The sequence below is a fragment of the Acomys russatus genome, chromosome 4 (assembly GCF_903995435.1).
Source record: "Acomys russatus chromosome 4, mAcoRus1.1, whole genome shotgun sequence".
Lineage (NCBI taxonomy): Eukaryota > Metazoa > Chordata > Mammalia > Rodentia > Muridae > Acomys > Acomys russatus.
The window spans coordinates 5,363,995-5,382,162 of NC_067140.1; the positions used below are offsets into that span (position 1 = coordinate 5,363,995).

The 18,168-nt window shown below is 49.3% G+C and overlaps 1 protein-coding gene across 1 annotated transcript in view; it reads left to right on the plus strand.

Annotated features, from left to right (window-relative positions):
• Nucleotides 1-18,168, plus strand: part of Cep250 (centrosomal protein 250) — a 46,646-nt gene that overhangs the window by 13,987 nt on the left and 14,491 nt on the right. The window contains exons 13-25 of the mRNA XM_051143611.1: nucleotides 154-298; nucleotides 1,536-1,682; nucleotides 2,871-3,101; nucleotides 4,757-4,950; nucleotides 5,147-5,274; nucleotides 5,443-5,612; nucleotides 8,549-8,716; nucleotides 9,098-9,232; nucleotides 10,938-11,060; nucleotides 12,926-13,059; nucleotides 14,876-15,014; nucleotides 15,853-16,195; nucleotides 17,361-17,482. Coding sequence (XP_050999568.1) covers nucleotides 154-298; nucleotides 1,536-1,682; nucleotides 2,871-3,101; nucleotides 4,757-4,950; nucleotides 5,147-5,274; nucleotides 5,443-5,612; nucleotides 8,549-8,716; nucleotides 9,098-9,232; nucleotides 10,938-11,060; nucleotides 12,926-13,059; nucleotides 14,876-15,014; nucleotides 15,853-16,195; nucleotides 17,361-17,482 — 2,179 coding nt within the window. The remainder of the gene's footprint in view (nucleotides 1-153; nucleotides 299-1,535; nucleotides 1,683-2,870; nucleotides 3,102-4,756; nucleotides 4,951-5,146; nucleotides 5,275-5,442; nucleotides 5,613-8,548; nucleotides 8,717-9,097; nucleotides 9,233-10,937; nucleotides 11,061-12,925; nucleotides 13,060-14,875; nucleotides 15,015-15,852; nucleotides 16,196-17,360; nucleotides 17,483-18,168) is intronic.

An 18,168-nucleotide genomic window follows, 5' to 3' on the forward strand; every position in this document is an offset into this window, starting at 1 on the left:
CTCACTCTGTCTTAGAGAGCTGGCCTTCCCAGTTTTTAGAAACTAATTCCACTTTTTTTTTTTTTCATAGAAAAAGTAATTCTATTCCTGACTCTGGTTGGGATGTGGCCAGTCCCAAATACGTCCCCTAACCCCCTGTCCTTCTCTTCTTAGTCAGGAGGCGCTGGTGGGCCTGGAAGCCAAGCAGTCAGAGTCACTAAGTGAGCTGGTCAAGCTTCGAGAAGCCCTGGAGTCAAGTCGCCTAGAAGGAGAGTTACTGAGGCAAGAGCAAGCGGGAGTGACTGCAGCCTTGGCCAGGGTATGTGGCCTCTCACGGGCTTGGAAAGTATGTTCCCAGGAAAGGGGTTTGAATTACTAGTTCGCTTCTGGGCTCTCTCCCTCCCAGCATACCCTCTGCGTTAAAATTCAGTGAGTTGTTTGGTTTGGTTTTGGTTTTTCGAGACAGGGTTTCTCTGTGTAGTCTTGGCTGTCCTGGACTCACTTTGTCCAGGCTGGCCTCTAACTCACAAAGATCCACCTGCCTCTGCCTCCCGCATGCTGGGATTGAAGGCGTGCACTGCCACGCCCAGCTTCAATGAGTTTTCTCAAGAATAAATTTGGTTGTTACTCTCTTAAAACCGTCCAGGGGCCTGGAGATGGCTCAGTAGTTAAGAATGCAGACTGCTCTTGAAGAGGACCTGAGTTCAATTCCCAGCACCCGTGTCAGGTGGCTCACAAGTGCCTGTAACTGCAGGGAATCTGACATTCTCTCCTGGACTTTGTGGGCACTGCACTCATATTTGTACGTTTATTAATTCATTCGTGAGAAAAGATTCAAAGACACACATACATATACACAAGATTTTAAAATATAAATCTTATCTGTTTTTGGTTTTTCGAGACAGGGTCTTTCTGTGTTAGCCCTGGCTGTCCTGGACTGACTTTGTAGACCAGGCTGGTCTCGAACTCACAGAGATCCGCTTGCCTCTGCCTCTCGAATGCTGGGATTACAGGTGTGTGCCATCACGCCCTGCCTAAATCTTATCTTTTTTTAAAAAAAAATTAATGGCTTTTCAATCTGGTACCACATTCAACACCCTTTGCCATGTCCCTCTGTTCCTGGCCTGCCCATCCCATGCCCACCCTAACTCCAGCTGCTCTTTGCTGTTGCTGCAAAGCAGCAGCTGCATTCTCAGGCTGTTTTCCTTCATGATGCTAATACATTGTATACACTTTCCTCTGGCCCTGACTCCTAAGAACCATCTCTCTGTCGGTATTCCATTGTCAGCCCCTCTCCCAAGCTGAACTGACGCCTCCTTTGAGTTTTCAGGTGCACTTACAGTTTCTATAGAGTCATGAGGATTGTCGTTGTTTGCATATCTTCCTTTGTTTCTATGCTGTGAGCACCTGTCGAATGAATGAATGAAAAACTTGTTTAGAATGCATGGAAGAGATGGAGTGATAGTTTAAAATTAAAAAGCAGTTATTGGGAATGTGTACTGTTTACTGTTCCAGAAAAACTCAAAGCAGGAAACACTGTACTCCTTCTGTTTTAGGCAGAACAATGTATTGCAGAGCTGTCGGGTTCTGAGAACAGCCTGAAGGCAGAGTTAGCTGATCTTCGAGCTGCAGCTGTCAAGCTTGGGGCCTTAAACGAGGCTTTGGCTTTAGATAAAGTTGGGCTGAACCAGCAGCTTCTCCAGGTGAGCAAAGATGTGATTCCCAGGGCAGGGCGGGGCCATATCTGAGGGTTCACCATTGGCAGACAAAGCAGAGCCCTCAGTCCAAAGGCAGGTCAGCTCCCAACTGTAGCTAGAAGAGCAGAGCGACATTACAGTACAGAGGAGAGCGCAGGTTAGAGCGCAGGGGTAGCAGCCTCCCCTGAACCTGCCACAGAACTTTTGAGCAGTGGGTACTATCACTGGGGAAGGGGCCCTGTCCCTGGGGGTGAGACTGAGTATTTCATCCTATTGGGTGAGGCAGATCTGCTGAGTAGCCCAGGTTCCCTCAAAATCATCTCTGTTGGGTAAAGTTCTTTCATTTGGTTTGGTTTGGTTTGGTTTTTTGATACAGGGTTTCTCTGTGTAGATTTGGCTGCTCTGGACTCACTTTGTAGACTAGGCTGGCCCTCGAACTCACAGAGATCCGCCTGCCTCTGCCTCCCCGAGTGCTGGGATTATGGCACCCTGGCTCTGTTGGTTAAAAATTTAACCTGCCGGCTGCGCGTGGTGGCGCACGCCTTTAATTCCAGCATTCGAGAGGCAGAGGCAGGCGGATTGTTGTGATTTCAAGGCCAGCCTGGTCTACAATGTGAGTTCAGGACGGCCAAGGCTACACAGAGAAACCCTGTCTCAAAAAAAAAAAAAAAAAATTAACCTGTCATGCCGAGCATGGTGGCGCATGCCTTTAATCCCAGCACTCAGGAAGCAGAGGCAGGCGGATCGCTGTGAGTTCCAGGGCTACACCGAGAAACCCTCTCTCGAAAAACTAAAAAAAAAAAATTTTTTTTTTTAGTAGGGCAATCTTGCTTCTAAATCTTCTGAGACCCAGAAATGTCTCTATTTCATTATTCTGGAAATATTGTCTTATTTTGTGTTTTTGAGACAGTGTTTTTCATTCAGCCTGTCCTGGTCTCCATCACCTCCCAAGTGCTGGGCTTATAGGGCCTGCACCACCACCTGGTATTACTCTGAATCCTTTGAAAGCAAGATTTTTTTTCTCTCTTTCCCAGAATCAGGCCCCTCTAGTGCTTAGAGTACAGACAGCAGATCAAGTGAATGGTTCTCCCTTCTTTTAAAAGCACTCCTGTGTCCACCTGTACTTCAGGAGCACAGAGGACCTTTGCTATCTGCCTCTGATGCCCTGCACTCCCTTCCGTTTCTGGCCAGTAGTTGGAGCAGGAGAACCAGTCTGTGAGCGGCAGAGTGGAGGCTGCAGAGCAGCTGAGCAGTGCTTTGCAGGCGGACTTGGCAGAGGCAGAGAGCAGCAGGGAAGCCCTGTGGGAAAAGAAGACTCAGCTGGAGGCTCAGCTGCACAAGGCAGAGGAGACAGGGGCCGCGCTGCAGGCAGAACTGAAGGGCGTCCGAGAAGAAAAGGAAGAACTTAAGGAGAAGTTAAGTGAGGTGAGAGGACAACTGGCCAGAGTCACTCGGTGTGTGCTACAGGCTTATTGTAAGCAGAAAGGGCTTGGGGAGTGCAGCAGCCTTGCTTCTCAGGAGTGACTTGGTGTGAGTGAGGTTCCTCCCATTGTTCTAGAGAATTTCTGTTGGAGTCCTTCCCTGACTTCCTTGGTGCCTTTCCTAAATACTCTGCTAGCACTTCATACTTAGTCCAAACATCCACAGTTCTCGTGCTATAATTATTTGTTTGTGCCTCTTATTTATTTATGTGTTTGTTTGTTTGTTTGTTTGTTTTGAGACAGGGTTTCTCTGTGTAGCCTTGGCTGTCCTAGACTCACTTTGTAGGCCAGGCTGGCCTCGAACTCACAGCGATACACCTGCCTCTGCCTCCCAAGTGCTGGGATTAAAGGCGTGCGCCACCACGCCTGGCTTGTATCTCCTTTTTAAAAGAATTTATTTTTATTTTATGTGCATTGGTGTTTTGCCTGCATATATTTCTGCGGTTATCAGATCTTGGAGTTACAGGTAGTTGTGAACTGACATGTGCGTGCTGGGAGTTGAACCTAGATTCTCTTGAAGAGAAGTCGGTGCGTTTTTAAAAATATATATTATTTATTTATTTATTATATATCCAGTGCTCTGTCTGCATATATTCCTGCACACCAGAAGAGGGCACCAGATCACATTATAGATGGTCGTGAGCCACCATGTGGTTAGTGGGAATTGAACTCAGGACCTCTGGGAGAGCAGTCAGTGCTTTTAACCTCTGAGCCGTCTCTGCAGCCCCTTGTTTGTATATCCTTAAAAGACAGCCTATTTCATTTGTTTGTTTGTTTTGTACTTTAGAAAGAGAATCTATGTATCCCTTAAGTGGCCTGGAATTCACTATGTAGACCAGACTGTCCTTGAACTTAGAGTGTTCCTCCTGCCTCTGCCTCCTGAGTGCTGAGATTATAGCCACCGTGTACAGTGTCTATCTGCCTTTCTGTCTGCTTTTTGAGGCATGGTCTGTCTGTGTTTTTCCTGGACTCAGAAGTTTGCGGGGATACAGTCCATCACAGTGAGGAAAGCATGGCAGCAGATGACTCTGTGGTGGCCAGAGTTTGTGGCAGATGCTCGCTTGTGTCTTAGTCACCAGGAGACAGAGAGGGGGCAAAGGGGTGTTCGCTGGGCTTTCTCCTGTTACCCTTTTTATTGACTTTAAGACTCCAGCTTATGAGATAGTGCCATCAAATTCAGGTGGTTTCTCCTCATTAAACCTCTCCAGAAACATCCTCATGGACAGGCCCAGAGGTCTGTCTCCTAGGTGATGCTAAGTCACCAAGTTGACAGTGACACTTGATCATAACAGTCACACTTTCCCTCTCATTGCCCTAATACTTAAACATAATTCATTCTTAGAGACCCTTCTCGGTTATGGCTGCTTTCTTGGTGTATGAATGGGTCCTGCTGTCTTCAGCACAGTGTCTTCCTCATAGGAGAGCTTCCTTTCTGGCCTGGGGCCTCTTGGTTGACTGAGGAAATGAATGGCAGTTGTTGCGGAGTTGCCAATGCTTGGAGCTCAGTTCAGAGTTCAGCATCTCTGAAGACCCATCAGCCCCGACTTGCAGCCCTGGGATTCTGCCTTACCCTGTAGCTCGTCACTTTCTGTCCATCAGGCACATCACCAGCAAGAAACAGCCGCAGCTCAACTGGGGCAGCTGCAGCAGGATGCAGAGCGACAGGAAGAAACACTTGCTAGAGTGGTCCAGGAGAAGGAGGCCCTCGTACGGGAGAGGGCAGCGCTAGAGGTGCGCCTGCAGGCTGTGGAGCGGGACCGGCACGACCTCGCTGAACAAGTTCTGGGGCTCAGGTAGGGTCCACACTTAGTTCAGCCAAGCATAGGGAGCTTTGCAAGGCCAAGGGTAGCTAAGCTAAGCTCCCTGTCGTAAGTTTGTGCATTCTGAATGAGCTGTAGGCAGATAATTGCCCCGTAACTTCTCTGAGTAGCCTGTACTTACACTCCAGGCCCCGATGGGCTAGGACTTCCTGCTTTCTAAACCTCACAGGTCAGCCAAGGAGCAACTGGAGAGCAATCTGTTTGAGGCCCAACAGCAAAATTCGGTAATAGAGGTCACCAAAGGGCAGCTGGAGATCCAGATTCAAGCTGTTAGCCAAGCCAAGGAAGTGATTCAAGGTGAGACATTCTGGGGTGGGGCATGCTGCAGAAGGCAGGGGAGAGCTTTCGCAGCCAGCCTCAGGATCTCAGAGATGGAAGTTGCTCATGAAGTGGGTGGGCAGGGAGAGTATTATCAGGTAAAGCAGTGGGGCGCAGGCTCAGGGACGACTTGGCCTGGCTTCCTAGGGGAGGTGAAGTGCCTGAAGCTGGAATTGGATGCTGAGAGGAGCCGCGCAGAGCAGGAGAGGGATGCAGTTGCCAGGCAGCTGGCCCGCTCTGAACAGGAGGGCCAGGCAGCCCTGGAGCGACGGAAGGTGGCCCACGAGGAGGAAGTGAACAGGCTCCAAGAGAAATGGGTAGGTGTTGGGTGTGCCTGGGGACTGGGAGACATGGCCGGCCTCCCTTTGGGGAGTCTGCCGCCTACTGCCTGTTGGTCCAGCTAGTGCTGCTTACAAGAGTGGAATTTGATCACCTGGGTATAAAGCCAGTTTAGTAACCCTCAGTCCCAGAATGCCTGTCCCTGTCTCTACCTTAGTCTCTGACTTTGACACAGGCTATCTCTGTAGCCTAGAGGGCTTCAGACCTGAACAGCTTATAGCTATTAAGTGAGTTAGCATATGAAGAAACACTGGCATAGTGAGTTCTATATTCATAACCCCCCTCCATGTGTGTGTGTACACACCCTGGGAATAGCCCTGGCAGAGCACAACTGTTATCTCAGCCTTCAGGAGGTAGGAGGCTTGTGAGTTCAAGGCTACCTATATTACAAAGGGATGCCCTTTCTCAAAACACAAAGAGTCTTCCAGGCATGATGACACGTGCTTTGTGTGTTTGTTTGTTTGTTTCATTTGTTTTGGTTTGATTTTTGAGACAGGGTTTCTCGATGTAACAGCCTGGCTGTCCTGGAACTCTCATTGTAGACCAGGCTGGCCTTGAACTCAGAGATCCACCTGCCTTTGCCTTCCAAGTGCTGGGATTAAAGGCTTGTGCCACCACCACACCCAGCCTTCTTTTTTTTTTTTTTTTTTTTTAATGATTTATTTACTATTATTTTATGTGTGTTGGTGTTTTGCCTGCATGAATGTCTGTGTGAGGATGTCAGATCCCCTGGAATTGGAGTTACAGGTAGTTGTGACCTGCCATGTGGGTGCTAGGAATTGCATCCAGGCCCTCTGGAAGAGCAGCCAGTGCTTTTGACCACTGAGCCATCTCTCCAGCCCCCAGCACATGCCTTTTAATCCCAATACTTGGGAAGCAGTGGCAGGCAGGTCTCTGAATTTGAGGCCAACCTGCTCTTCAGAGCAAGTTCCAGGACAGCCAGGACTAAACAAGGAAACCTTGTCTGGGAAAAGAAAAAAAAAAAACTGTTTTCTTCTGCCTTCTAATTAGTTAATTAATTTTTTTTTTAATTTTAGACATATGTAAATTTATGTCATGGTTTTTTATGACTTTGGAGCCTGAGGAACCTACACGCCTAAAGAAAAGTATGGTGCTTATATGAACGAGTGCTTAGTATCCTGTGCTACTCTGACTAAGGCGAATACAGGCACTAGATAGAATAGAACATACATATATCCCATAAAACACTTTTCTGCGCTGGCATAGTGGTGTGGACAGCCCTAGCTGTACTGGACCTCACTCTGTGGACCAGGCTGGCCTCAACACTTGTAAGCTGAGGCAGGTGGATCTCTGAGTTCAGTGCCAACCTGCTCTATGTAGTGAGTTTCAGTATTGCATAGTGAGACTCTCTAAAAATTTATCTAAATTTTTAAAAAAGTTATGAGAAAGCAGTCCACCCTTTAATCATCAGGGAGATCATAAAGCCAGACAGTCAGAGCCTGGGTTATCTAAATGTGTGGAAAGGGAGAGAGATAGCAATCATCCTGACCTGGGTGTGACCGTGACAGTCACTCCTTCCAGGGAAACGAGGCTTTAGCTCAGCACGCAGCTGCTCTCTAATCTTTTGCTTTGGGGGTGTCCTGAGGTATTAAGCCTGGTTCCTGGTGGAGGAATGCCTGTGGACACTACTCAACACGTGTTTTCAAACACCCACTGTCATCTAGGCACATAATTCTAAAAATGGGCAAACTCTTGGCTGCCATCTCGCCCACAGACTCACTGTAAACATATTCAGGGCCTAGAGAGATCAGCGGTTAAGAGAGTCTGCTCTTCAGAGGACCTGAGTTGGATCCTGGAACCCACCTCAGGTGGTCAAGGTTGTCTGTAAAGCCTCCCTCTGGCCTCTGTGCACATACATACATATGTGGCACACGTACACACTTAAATAAAAATAAATATTTTAAAACTAAATAACCAACAATCACAGAGAATGCCTAGAATCCAACAACCTAAGAGGCAAACACTGCTCTTGCAGAGGACACGTGTGCGGCTCCCCACACCCATGCTGGTAGTCCATGAGCTTCGGCAGCTCCAGCTCCACGGGGTCCTTCCTACTTTCCTGAACTCCACCAGTTCCTGCAAGATCAAGTCAGTTGAAATTCAAGCTAAGGGGTCATTAGCACTTGACAGCTTTTGAAAGTCGGTTCTCCCCTTCCAGTGTGGTTCTGGGGATGGGACTCAGGTTGTCCGGCTGCGGCAGCGGCTGCTTCTACATTCTGAGCCGTCTTGCTGGCCAAGAATGTGGCACTTTGAATAGCAAAACACTGTGCTCATAGTAACCAGCAGGGACAGACTATTGCTTTCTGCTTTGACATTACACAATTAGCTCTCTGGTGGCCATACATTTATATGGAGCAAACAGCTTAATTTTGTTTTAGATTTGTTTGTTTGGTTTGCTTTTTGTTTTTTCAGAGCAGGTTTCTCTGTGCCCTAGCTGTCCTGCAAGTCACTCTGTAGACCAGGCTGGCCTCAAACTCAGATCCACCTACTGCTGCCTCCCAAGTGCTGGGATTAAAGGTATATGCCACCATGCCCAGTTAATACATTTTTTTTTCTAAATAAATCTCATTTAGCTCTTAAATTTTAGTGAGACAGATAAGGCAGGGATTGTTTTGTTTTTTTTGTTTTTTTTGTTTTTTGGTTTTTCGAGACAGGGTCTCTCTGTGTAGCCTTGGCTGCCCTGGACTCGCTTTGTAGTCCAGGCTGGCCTCGAACTCACAGCGATCCGCCTAAGGCAGGGATTGTTAAATCGCCCTTGAGAAGTGAGTCGCCAGGCTCAGAGCAGTGCCCTAGTCACAGTGAGGCAGTGGAGAGATTCGCATCGCAGCCAAGCTCTCCTGCCACCTCTGCTCACTCACTGGTTCTAACACCGTGGTTTTCTTCGCATGCTCAGGAGAAAGAGCGGGCCTTGCTTCAGCAGGAGCTAGATAAGACCCAGGAGACCCTCGAGAGGGAGAGAACGGAGCTAGAAATGAAGCTGAGAGAGCAACAGACAGAAACCGAAGCTCTCCGTGCACGGAGGGAAGAGGAACGAGCCCAGGCCGACAGCGCCCTGTACCAAGTAAGCGGCCTGCAGCAATAGACCCTCGTGATCTTTGACTCCCCCGGTCTCCTACCGCTTACTTTTCCATTCCTAAGAGCAGGGCTCAAGAGGGGCTTCCTGAAGAGAGTGTAGCTATTGCTCATATGCAGTTAGCTGCAGCAGGCAGTGTGTCATACTTCCTGAGGGAGGGCCAACATTTACCACATCCTGTCAGCTTGCGAACCAGCGGCAGTCTTTGCACTTCCTGGTTCTAAGTTAATGGTCCTAGACTCTCCTTTGCCCTCGGCCCGTCATCCTATTTGTTGAATGTACTCAGAGCAGGTGTGATGTGCTATGGCCTCCCAGGTCAGCGTGGTAACTGAGAGCCATGATGCTCTTGCTCCCCCTGCCCTTCCACAGATGCAGCTGGAGACAGAGAAGGAGAGAGTGTCTCTCCTGGAGACGCTGCTGCAGACACAGAAGGAACTGGCAGATGCTAGTCAACAGCTGGAAAGGCTGAGGCAGGACATGAAGATTCAGAAGTTGAAGGAGCAGGTATGGAGGGCCATCCAGGCTCTGGTCCTTCTGTTCCCACCTCCGCAGTGCAGGTAGTACAGCTGTGGACATAGCACCAAGTTCTTTGTATTGTTAGGGACCGAATTCAGGCCTTCATGAATGCTAGAAGGAGGCAGTTTTGTTTTGTTTTTAAATTACGTGTACTTATCCCGTGATTATGTGTACATGCATGTGCACATGCCATAACATGCATATGGAATTCAGCCTTGGGAGCTGGTTCTTTGTTTCTGCCATATGGGACCTTGGAATTGACCTCAGGTCATCACCCTTGCAGCAAGCACCATAAGCCTGTGAAGATAGTGTTTGAAGGACACGTTAGGCCCAGGAGTCACTGTCACGGGGCTCTGTAACAGACAGAAAGAGGCTTAGGAAATTGAAGACAAATGGAGGGGCTTGGCTAGTGTGATAGCCTCGGGGGTAAGAACAGCAGAGGGGGGAGAGGAGGAAAGGGGGCCTCGTTAAGCCGTACTGGGAGCTTGGGCTTTGTTTTGAGGGCAGTGAAAAACTGGTGAGTGGTTTGTTTGTTTGTTTGTTTGTTTTTTCTTTTTTCTCTTCTTCTTCTTCTCCTTCTTCTTCTCCTTCTCCTTCTCCTTCTCCTTCTCCTTCTCCTTCTCCTTCTCCTTCTCCTTCTTCTTCTTCTTCTTCTTCTTCTTCTTCTTCTTCTTCTCTCTTTTTTTAGACAGGGTTCTTTGTGTAGCCTTGGCCATCCTAGACTCACTTTGTAGACCAGGCTGGTTTCAAACTCACAGAGATCCTCCTGTCTCGGCCTCCCTGAGTGCTGGGATTACAGGTGCACTCCACCACTGCCCGGCTGGTGAGTGGTATTTTAAGAGCAGGGGAAACACATGATTTTTCAAAAAGATGTATTTATTTGTATGTTATGTGTATGAGTGCTTTGCCTGCCTCTGTGTGTGTGTGTGTGTGTGTGTGTGTGTACACATATACACACACCATGTTTGTGCCTGGTACCTCCAGAGGCCAGGAGAGGATGTCAGATCCCCTGGAACTGAAGTTACAGACAGTTGTGAGCTGCCATGTGGGTGCTGGGAACTGAACCTGGGTATTCTGCAAGAGCAAAGAGCAGCAAGTGCTCTTAACTGCCAACCAGCATGATTTTATGTATTTCTGTATACATATTTAAATATTTATTTTTTATTATTGTTATTATCCTTTTGTGGTTCTAGGGATCAAACCTGGAGCCTCGTATATGTTAGGCAGTTGTTCAGCTACTAAATTACAACGCCAGACTAGAACATCTTTTTTTTTTTTTTTTTTTTTTTTTTCAAAGCAGGATCTTTCTATTATGTAACTCTCACCTGCTCCTGCCACCCTAGTGCTGGGATTAAAGGCATGTGCCACCATACCTGGCCAAGTGGAATCATGTGCATGTGTCTGTGCAGTCAGGTGGAAGTAGGGAGATGTTCAGGAGGCTGTTAGGTGTCTGGGGACAGTTCCTAACTCTTGGGCTTGTACAAAAAGGTTGGCTGAAGCCATGCTGTCATGTGGAAGGAGGGACAGTAGGAGCTGAGAAGAGAGGGGGGGAGTGGGGGGACAGCATGCACTGCTAGTTCTGCCTCAGCTTTGCCCACTCAATAGAAACAAACAAATGGTGCGTGCAACACAGGCTTCTGGAGCTCGCCCCTGTGGCGGCTTCCTGCGCTCACTGACTCTCCTTCTCCCGCAGGAGACCACAGGCATGCTGCAGACCCAGCTGCGGGGCGCGCAGCAGGAGCTGAGTGAGGCGGCCCAGCAGCACAGGGACCACCTTGCTGCCTTCCAGAAGGACAAGATAGGCCTGCAGAAGCAGGTCCGTATCGTCTACCTGCCCCACAGCCCCTGCAGTACAGCCGGTCCTTCTGACTCCCTGCCGCAGACAAGGCGAGCCTGGGGCCTGCTCCTTGAACACAGGAGGACAGGGCTAGGCCACAGAAATAAGTGCAGAGTCGAAGGGTGTTCAGGTCTGAGCGTGTGCCTCTCAGAGTTCTGGGACTGTAGTGTTAGCACTCCTTCCTCCCAGATTCTACCAATAGCTAATTGAAAATATTGGGAAGACATTGTACTGTAAGCGTACAGACTTTTTCTTGTTTTCTAAATAATAAATATCAACTGTAACATTGCGTTAGGTACTGCTTACATTGTATTAGGCCTGGTAAGTAGCACGGAGATGTTTTAAATGTATAGGAGGATGTGACTAGGTTATACTCAAGTACTGCGTAGTAGTTTAATCTCAGCACTTAGAGGTTGAGTTTGAAGTCAGTCTGAGCTACATAGTGAGATTCTGTCTCAAACACAAGAGCAGGCTAGGAAGATGGCTGGGTGATAAAGTGTCTGCCGCATATGTGTAAGGGTCTAGTTCAGATCCCCAGCCCCACGGGCAAAGCTGGGTGTGCTGGCATGTGCTGACAGCACTAGGGCTGAAGAGACAGACAGGAGGGTCTCCGGAGCTCACTGGTCAGCTGCTCTGGCTGAAAGTCAACACCAGACTCAGGGAGAGGGAGACCCTGCCTCAGAAGACGGGAAGACAGAGAATGATACCAGCCGCATCTCCTCCTCCTGGGCCTATAGCAGAGGATGTTCTGAGGAGTCGGTTGGTTGGTTGGGTTTTGTCCTGTTTTGTTTTTTATGAAGACAGGGTTTCTCTGTGTAGCCTTGACTGTCCTGGACTCACTTAGTAGACCAGGCTGGCCTCGAATTCAGAGGGATCCACCTGCCTCTGCCTCCCAGAGTGCTGGGATTACAGGTGTGTACCGCCATGCCTGGTTCTGAGTTTTCATTTAAAAAGAAAAAAGTGTGTGTGTGGTCACTAAGGTCTTGCCTGCCCATCACGTAGCCTTTTGGGATAGTTGTATTCAACCAAGATTTTTTAAAATTTATTTATTTTTTAATTTTTATTTGTGTCTGAATTTATGTTGTTTTTGTAAAGCTATGAAGGCAAATGTGCTAAAGTGTTTGGGAGATGGGAATGATTAAGAATGGGGTGTGTGGGCTGGAGAGATGGCTCAGTGGTTAAGAGCACTTACTGTTCTTCCAGAGGACCCGGGTTCAATTCCCAGCACCCACATGGCAGCTCACAACTGTCTGTAACTCCAACTGACACCTTCACACAGACACACATGCAGACAAAACTCCAATGCACATAAAATTTAAAAAGTAAAAAAAAAGAATGGGGTGTGCAGCCAGGTGTGGTGGCGCACGCCTTTAATCCCAGCATTTAGGAGGCAGAGGCAGGTGGATCTCTGAGTTCGAAGCCAGCCCAGTCTACAGAATAAGTTCCAGGATAGTCAGGGCTACACAGAGAAATTGTGTCTCCCCCCCCACACACACAAAAAAAGGAGGCGGCGAAAAAGCTGCAGCTGTGTGTGTGTGTGTGTGTGTGTGTGTGTGTGTGTTTGTGATAGTTCAGAACCAACTCTTAGATACTGTCTACTGACCTCCACACATATGGCATGGCATGTGGTCGAGTGTGTACGCACTCAAATAAATGAATAAACAAGAAAATGTGAAAAAGAAAACAAAACAGTGTAGGGATGTAGGGACTAGTGAAACCTCTAGAACTGTGGAGACAGCCACTGACCAGTACTGCTTACAGGAGCCTAGAGCCCCAGGTTAGGAGATCTTCGCACTTGGCCCCCTGGGCTTTGCCACCGCAGCCGCACGCTCTTCACCCTGCAGGTGGAGGACTTGAAGTCTCAGCTGGAAACCCGGGATGACTCCCAGAGGCTGGTGAGACTAGAGCTTCAAGAGAGGGTGAAAGAGGCTCAAGAACGCAGCCGGGTTCAGAAGGAGCTGGAGAAGGAGAAAGCCAGGTAGGCTGGACGCCGGCGGGTGCCTCCTGCCTTCTCCACAGCCGTCACTGTGCACTGACCGTGCTGTGCGAGCCTCGCTCTGGGGTACACAGCTGCAGCACACACAGCCCCCGCTTCACATCTCACGCTTGTTCATTTATAGATATTTAGAGAAGACAATTCATACACCATTGCCTTATGATAATGTGGGCCCCACCGCAATAGAATTTATGTACTGTAGTGAAATTTTTAATCGACCTTTTTTTTTTTTTTTTTGGTTTTTCGAGACAGGGTCTCTCTGTGTAACAGCTCTAGCTGTCCTGGAACTCGGTTTGTAGACCAGGCTGGCCTCGAACTCACAGAGCTCCACCTGCTTCTCTCTGCCTCCCAAGTGCTGAGATTAAAGGCATGTCCCACCACCGCCCAGCTTAATCAAACAATTTTTAAGACAAATTGTTACACATGGCATGGAGGAAAGAAGCACGGTGATATTAGAGAGAGGGGGACCTGCTATAGAAAGGGGCAGGAAAGTCTTTCCCAGGAAGTTGCATTTAAACTGAGTGTGCTGGTGAATACATTTAATGCCAGCACTCAGGAGGCAGAAGCAGGCAGATCGCTGATGCCAGCTAAATCTACAAAGTGAGTCCAGGACAGAGAAACCCTGTCTTGAAAAACCATAAATTAGCCAGGTGGTGGTGGCACCCGCCTTTAATCCCAGCACTTAGGAGGCAGAGGCAGGTGGATCGCTGTGAGTTCGAGGCCAGCCTGGTCTACAAAGCGAGTCTAGGACAGGCAAGGCTACACAGAGAGACCCTGTCTTGAAAAACTAAAAAAAGAAAAAAGAAAGAAAGAAAAGAAAAACCATAAATAAATAAATAAAGATTTAAAGAAATAAACTGAGTGCTAGGGTTGGTGAGATGGTTCAGCTGCGAAGCCTGCCGACCTGAGTTCCATCTCCAAGAGCCACACGATGGAAGGAGAGAATCCCCTCCTGAAGGTTGTCTTTTGACCTCCCCATGCCCCCTCCACACACAGCAGACACATGAACTGAATGCTGAGAGAAGAAATGGAGCCACCCATGCGGAGGCAGCCCTGAGGCAGAGGAAAGGTGCAGAGTGTCTGATGCCCAGAGTGTGGCATAGCCATTGTTTGCAAAGGGGCTCTAGGGAAACTGCAGGGATCCAAGTAAGGAAATTAACACATTCCAGTCTCTGCGAGTTAGAAGGCACCGCAGTGGTCTGAAGCACAGGAAGTGTCACAAGCCCATTCAGAGTGGGGAGCAGCGGGCACTCAGTGCCCCAGGAGTCTGAGAAGGAATGGATTTCTCAGAGTGACACCTGAGTCCTAAAGACAGGTCAAGAAGACCCAGTTCTATGTAGTGGTAAATTGGGTGTGGGCAGGATGAAGGGGGCACGGAAATGGTCACAGCTTCCATACTGTCACACTCTAGATGAAGGAGCCGTGCCCAGAGCCAGGGCACAGAGTGAAAGATAACTGGGAGGGGACTGGAGAGATGGCTCAGCCGTTAAAGGCTCGGCTCACAACCAAAACCATAAGATGATTGGGTGGGAAATTGGAGGCACAGAGGCATGAGAAGTTTGAAATAGGTGCATCTATATGTATGAAATTTTTCAGAAAAGATAAATCTGAGCTGATATGAGTTCTCAGGCATAAAATTCCTAGGAGCCCTTGGTAGGTGTTGAATAAATAGTGTTTTTTACTGTGACCCTCTAATCACCATTACTGTTTCTATTTTAATACACTGCCATGATTCATCAGGTGAAGCTTGCTGTCTCACTCCCTGAGAGAGTGACCCACCTCTCTAACCTGTTTTCAGCCTGGCTCTGTCACTGGTGGAAAAGGAAGAAAAACTCCTTGTCTTACAAGAGGCTGACTCCGTTCGACAGCAGGAGCTGAGCTCCTTGCGCCAGGACATACAGGAGGCCCAGGAAGGGCAGAAAGAGCTCAGTGTACAGGTACCCCCACTACGCCTGGGCCCCGCTTTCTGGTGAAGCTGCTCTTAGAGGGGCTGGTGAATTGTTTTTGCCCTAAGAATAGGATAGGGCTGGGCACAGTGGCACACGCCTGTAATCCCAGCACTCAGGGAAGCAGAAGCAGGCAGATCGCTGTGAGTTTGAGGCCAACCTGGTCTACAAAGCAAGTCCAGGACAGGCAAGGCTACACAGAGAAACGCTGTCTCAAAACAAAACAAAACAGGAGAGGTTGGGACCTCAACATCGCTGGCAGTAGGCCGTGGGACCCTGAGCCAGAGATGAGAATGTCTCCTGTGGGGATGCTGATGTCCTGAGCAGAGACAGAGTGTCCTTGTGGGCCTGACTCACGCAGGCACTTGCAGACATGCTTTCTCTGCTTGGCAAAGCACAGCAGGGAAACTTGGGGGTGTCAAGAAATAGCTGCGATCAGGTAAGCACCAGCGAGAGGACTTCCATACTCACTCGACTCATACTGACACCTGGGCCTGAGCCTGGAGAAGAGATGGAGGTGGGAGGGGGACAGAAGGAGCCAGACACTGGCAGGGGCACGAGTCTATTACAGTCTCCATGCAGTCTGACTAGGTCCATGTGAGGGTTTCAGGGCAGAGTTCTAATCACAGCAGGGGCTGCCATAACCGTCTGCCTGGGAACCGGGGCCAGGGCCTGTTAGTGTACCCTGGGCCCATGGGCCAGGTGCTGGCCACCTCCAGTTGTCAGAACAACTCATGTCACCGCCCTTCCTACCTGCTGCAGAGCTGAGCCTGCCGGGCTTCTCCCCACTTGGGACGATTGAGGCAAGAGTGCCACTTCCTCCTGGCAGGTGGAGCTACTGAGGCAAGAGGTGAAGGAAAAGGAAGCTGACTTTGTGGCCCGGGAAGCACAGCTGCTGGAGGAGCTGGAGACCTCACGGATCACAGAGCAACAGCTGCGAGCTTCCCTGTGGACCCAGGAGGCCAAGGCAACCCAACTCCAGCTGCAGCTCCGCAGCACGGAGAGCCGCCTAGAGGTGCTGGCTGCAGAGCAGCAGCCGGAGAGCCAGGCCCAGGCCCAGCTGGCTAGCCTCTACGCTGTGCTGCAGCAGGCCCTGGGGTTTGCATGTGAGAGCCGACCTGAGCTGAGGGGTGGGGGCGACTCTGCTCCCACCCTGTGGGGCCCTGAGCCAGGTGAGGAGGCCAGAGGAGAGCTAAATCTTGTGGGCCATAGCTGGGGGAGCAGGGAAGGGGCTGGAGTTCCTCTTGTGAAATAGCATCAAGGTTGAGGCCACAGGTGCTGCAGCTGACTGCAGGTGAGTTGGACTGCAGGTGTCCGTATGGTAGCAGATAAGTCAACTTGATTTTTCTTGACTAAAAATAAAAGTGTTAAAAGTCCTATTTTAGAATTTTTTTAAAGATTACAAACATAAAGAGGTAGGCCAAATGTGGGGTGCTTGCCTGTAACCCCAGCACTTGGGCACTGTAGGAGTCTTAAGTCACACCTGCCCAAGCCACACATGAGTTGCTGGGCATGAAGATACCTGCTTGCGGTGTGAGTTTGGACAGGAGGGTTAAGAGTGCACAGTCATAGTACATAGTGCATAGTGCATAGTACATAGTAAGTTCCAGGCCAGCCCAAGCTACATAAAACCTGCCTGTAAAAAATAAAAAAGATAACCCATTGATGATGGCACACGCCTTTAATTCCAGCACTCAGGACACAGAGGCAGGCAGATCTCTGAGTTCAAGTCCAGCCTGGTCTAGAGTGAGTTCCACCCAGCACTCAGGAGGCAGAGGCAGATGGATTGCTGTGTGTTTGAGGCCAGCCTGGTCTACAAAGTGAGTCTAGGACAGCCAAGGCTACACAGAGAAAAACCCTGTCTTGAAAAACCAAAAAAGCAAGCTCATAAATAAATGAAATTAAAAAGATTGAAAATTCTGCAGCTTGCACTTGAATGCCTAGCAGCCTACAGCCTACAGCCTACAGCCAGCATTATCTAATGGAAAGTGTGGGGCTGGTGAGATGGCTCAGAGGTTAAAAGCGCTGACTGCTCCTCCAGAGGTCCTGAGTTCAATTCCCAGAAACCACATGGTGGCTCACAACCATCTATAATGTGATCTGATGCCCTCTTCCAACCTTCAGGTGTACATGCAGGCAGAGCACTGTATATATAACAAATAAATAAATAAATAAATTCATCTTAAAAAAAAAAAAGAAAGAAAGAAAGTGTGTGAATGAACCACAGAAAGGATTCCTTGGAGAGAGGGGAGCTAGTGGGAAAGCCAAGACCCTGACTGGGAGGGACAGCTGCTGCTTATTGCGGCAGCCAGGTGTGAATTTTCTTCTTCTCTTCAGATCAGAATGGAGCTAAGAGACTCTTCAAGAGGGGGCCCCTTCTGACTGCACTGTCCGCTGAGGCTGTAGCACTGGCTCTCCAGAAGCTTCAGCAAGATCTGTGGAGGGCTCAGCAGACCCAGGTGTGTTGTCTGCGGAGGGCTCAGCGGGCCCAGGTGTGTTGTCTGCGGAGGGCTCAGCGGGCCCAGGTGTGTTGTCTGCGGAGGGCTCAGCGGGCCCAGGTGTGTTATCTGCGGAGGGCTCAGCGGGCCCAGGTGTGTTATCTGTGGAGGGCTCAGCGGGCCCAGGTGTGTTCTCTGCCCTCCTCCCTTCCCTTGCATTATTCTGTGAAGCTGAAACAGACTTGTAACATGGAGGAAGATGACCCACTCGTCCTGAGCTGTGCCTGTCCTTCCCCTATACCTTCCCCTATGTCCTGCAAACATACCTGAAGCATTTGGATTTCCTGGGCCTTGTGCTCCCCTTCCTCCACCACCCCCACCATCACACACCCCACCCCACACCCCCATTGCTGTGAGTGGGAGTCTTGAAGGAGCCCTGTGAACTGTAAACCCTTCAACACAACACGTAGGTGTTGTTTTCTTCACTTCCTCTCATCCAAGAACGTATTCTTAGTTTCAAGTCCTCTGCGAAAAGTCAAGTTAGCTGGGAGGTGGGAGTGGAGGTGTCACTGTTTAAAAGAACATTCTAGGGGGAAGACCGAGCTAACTCCACCTCACCATACACCTGCCGTCAGTACTGAGAGCTGCCGCCACACCAGCTGGTGAATCAGGAACGTAAAGCCCCAAGCTGTCTTCAGGAAGCCCTT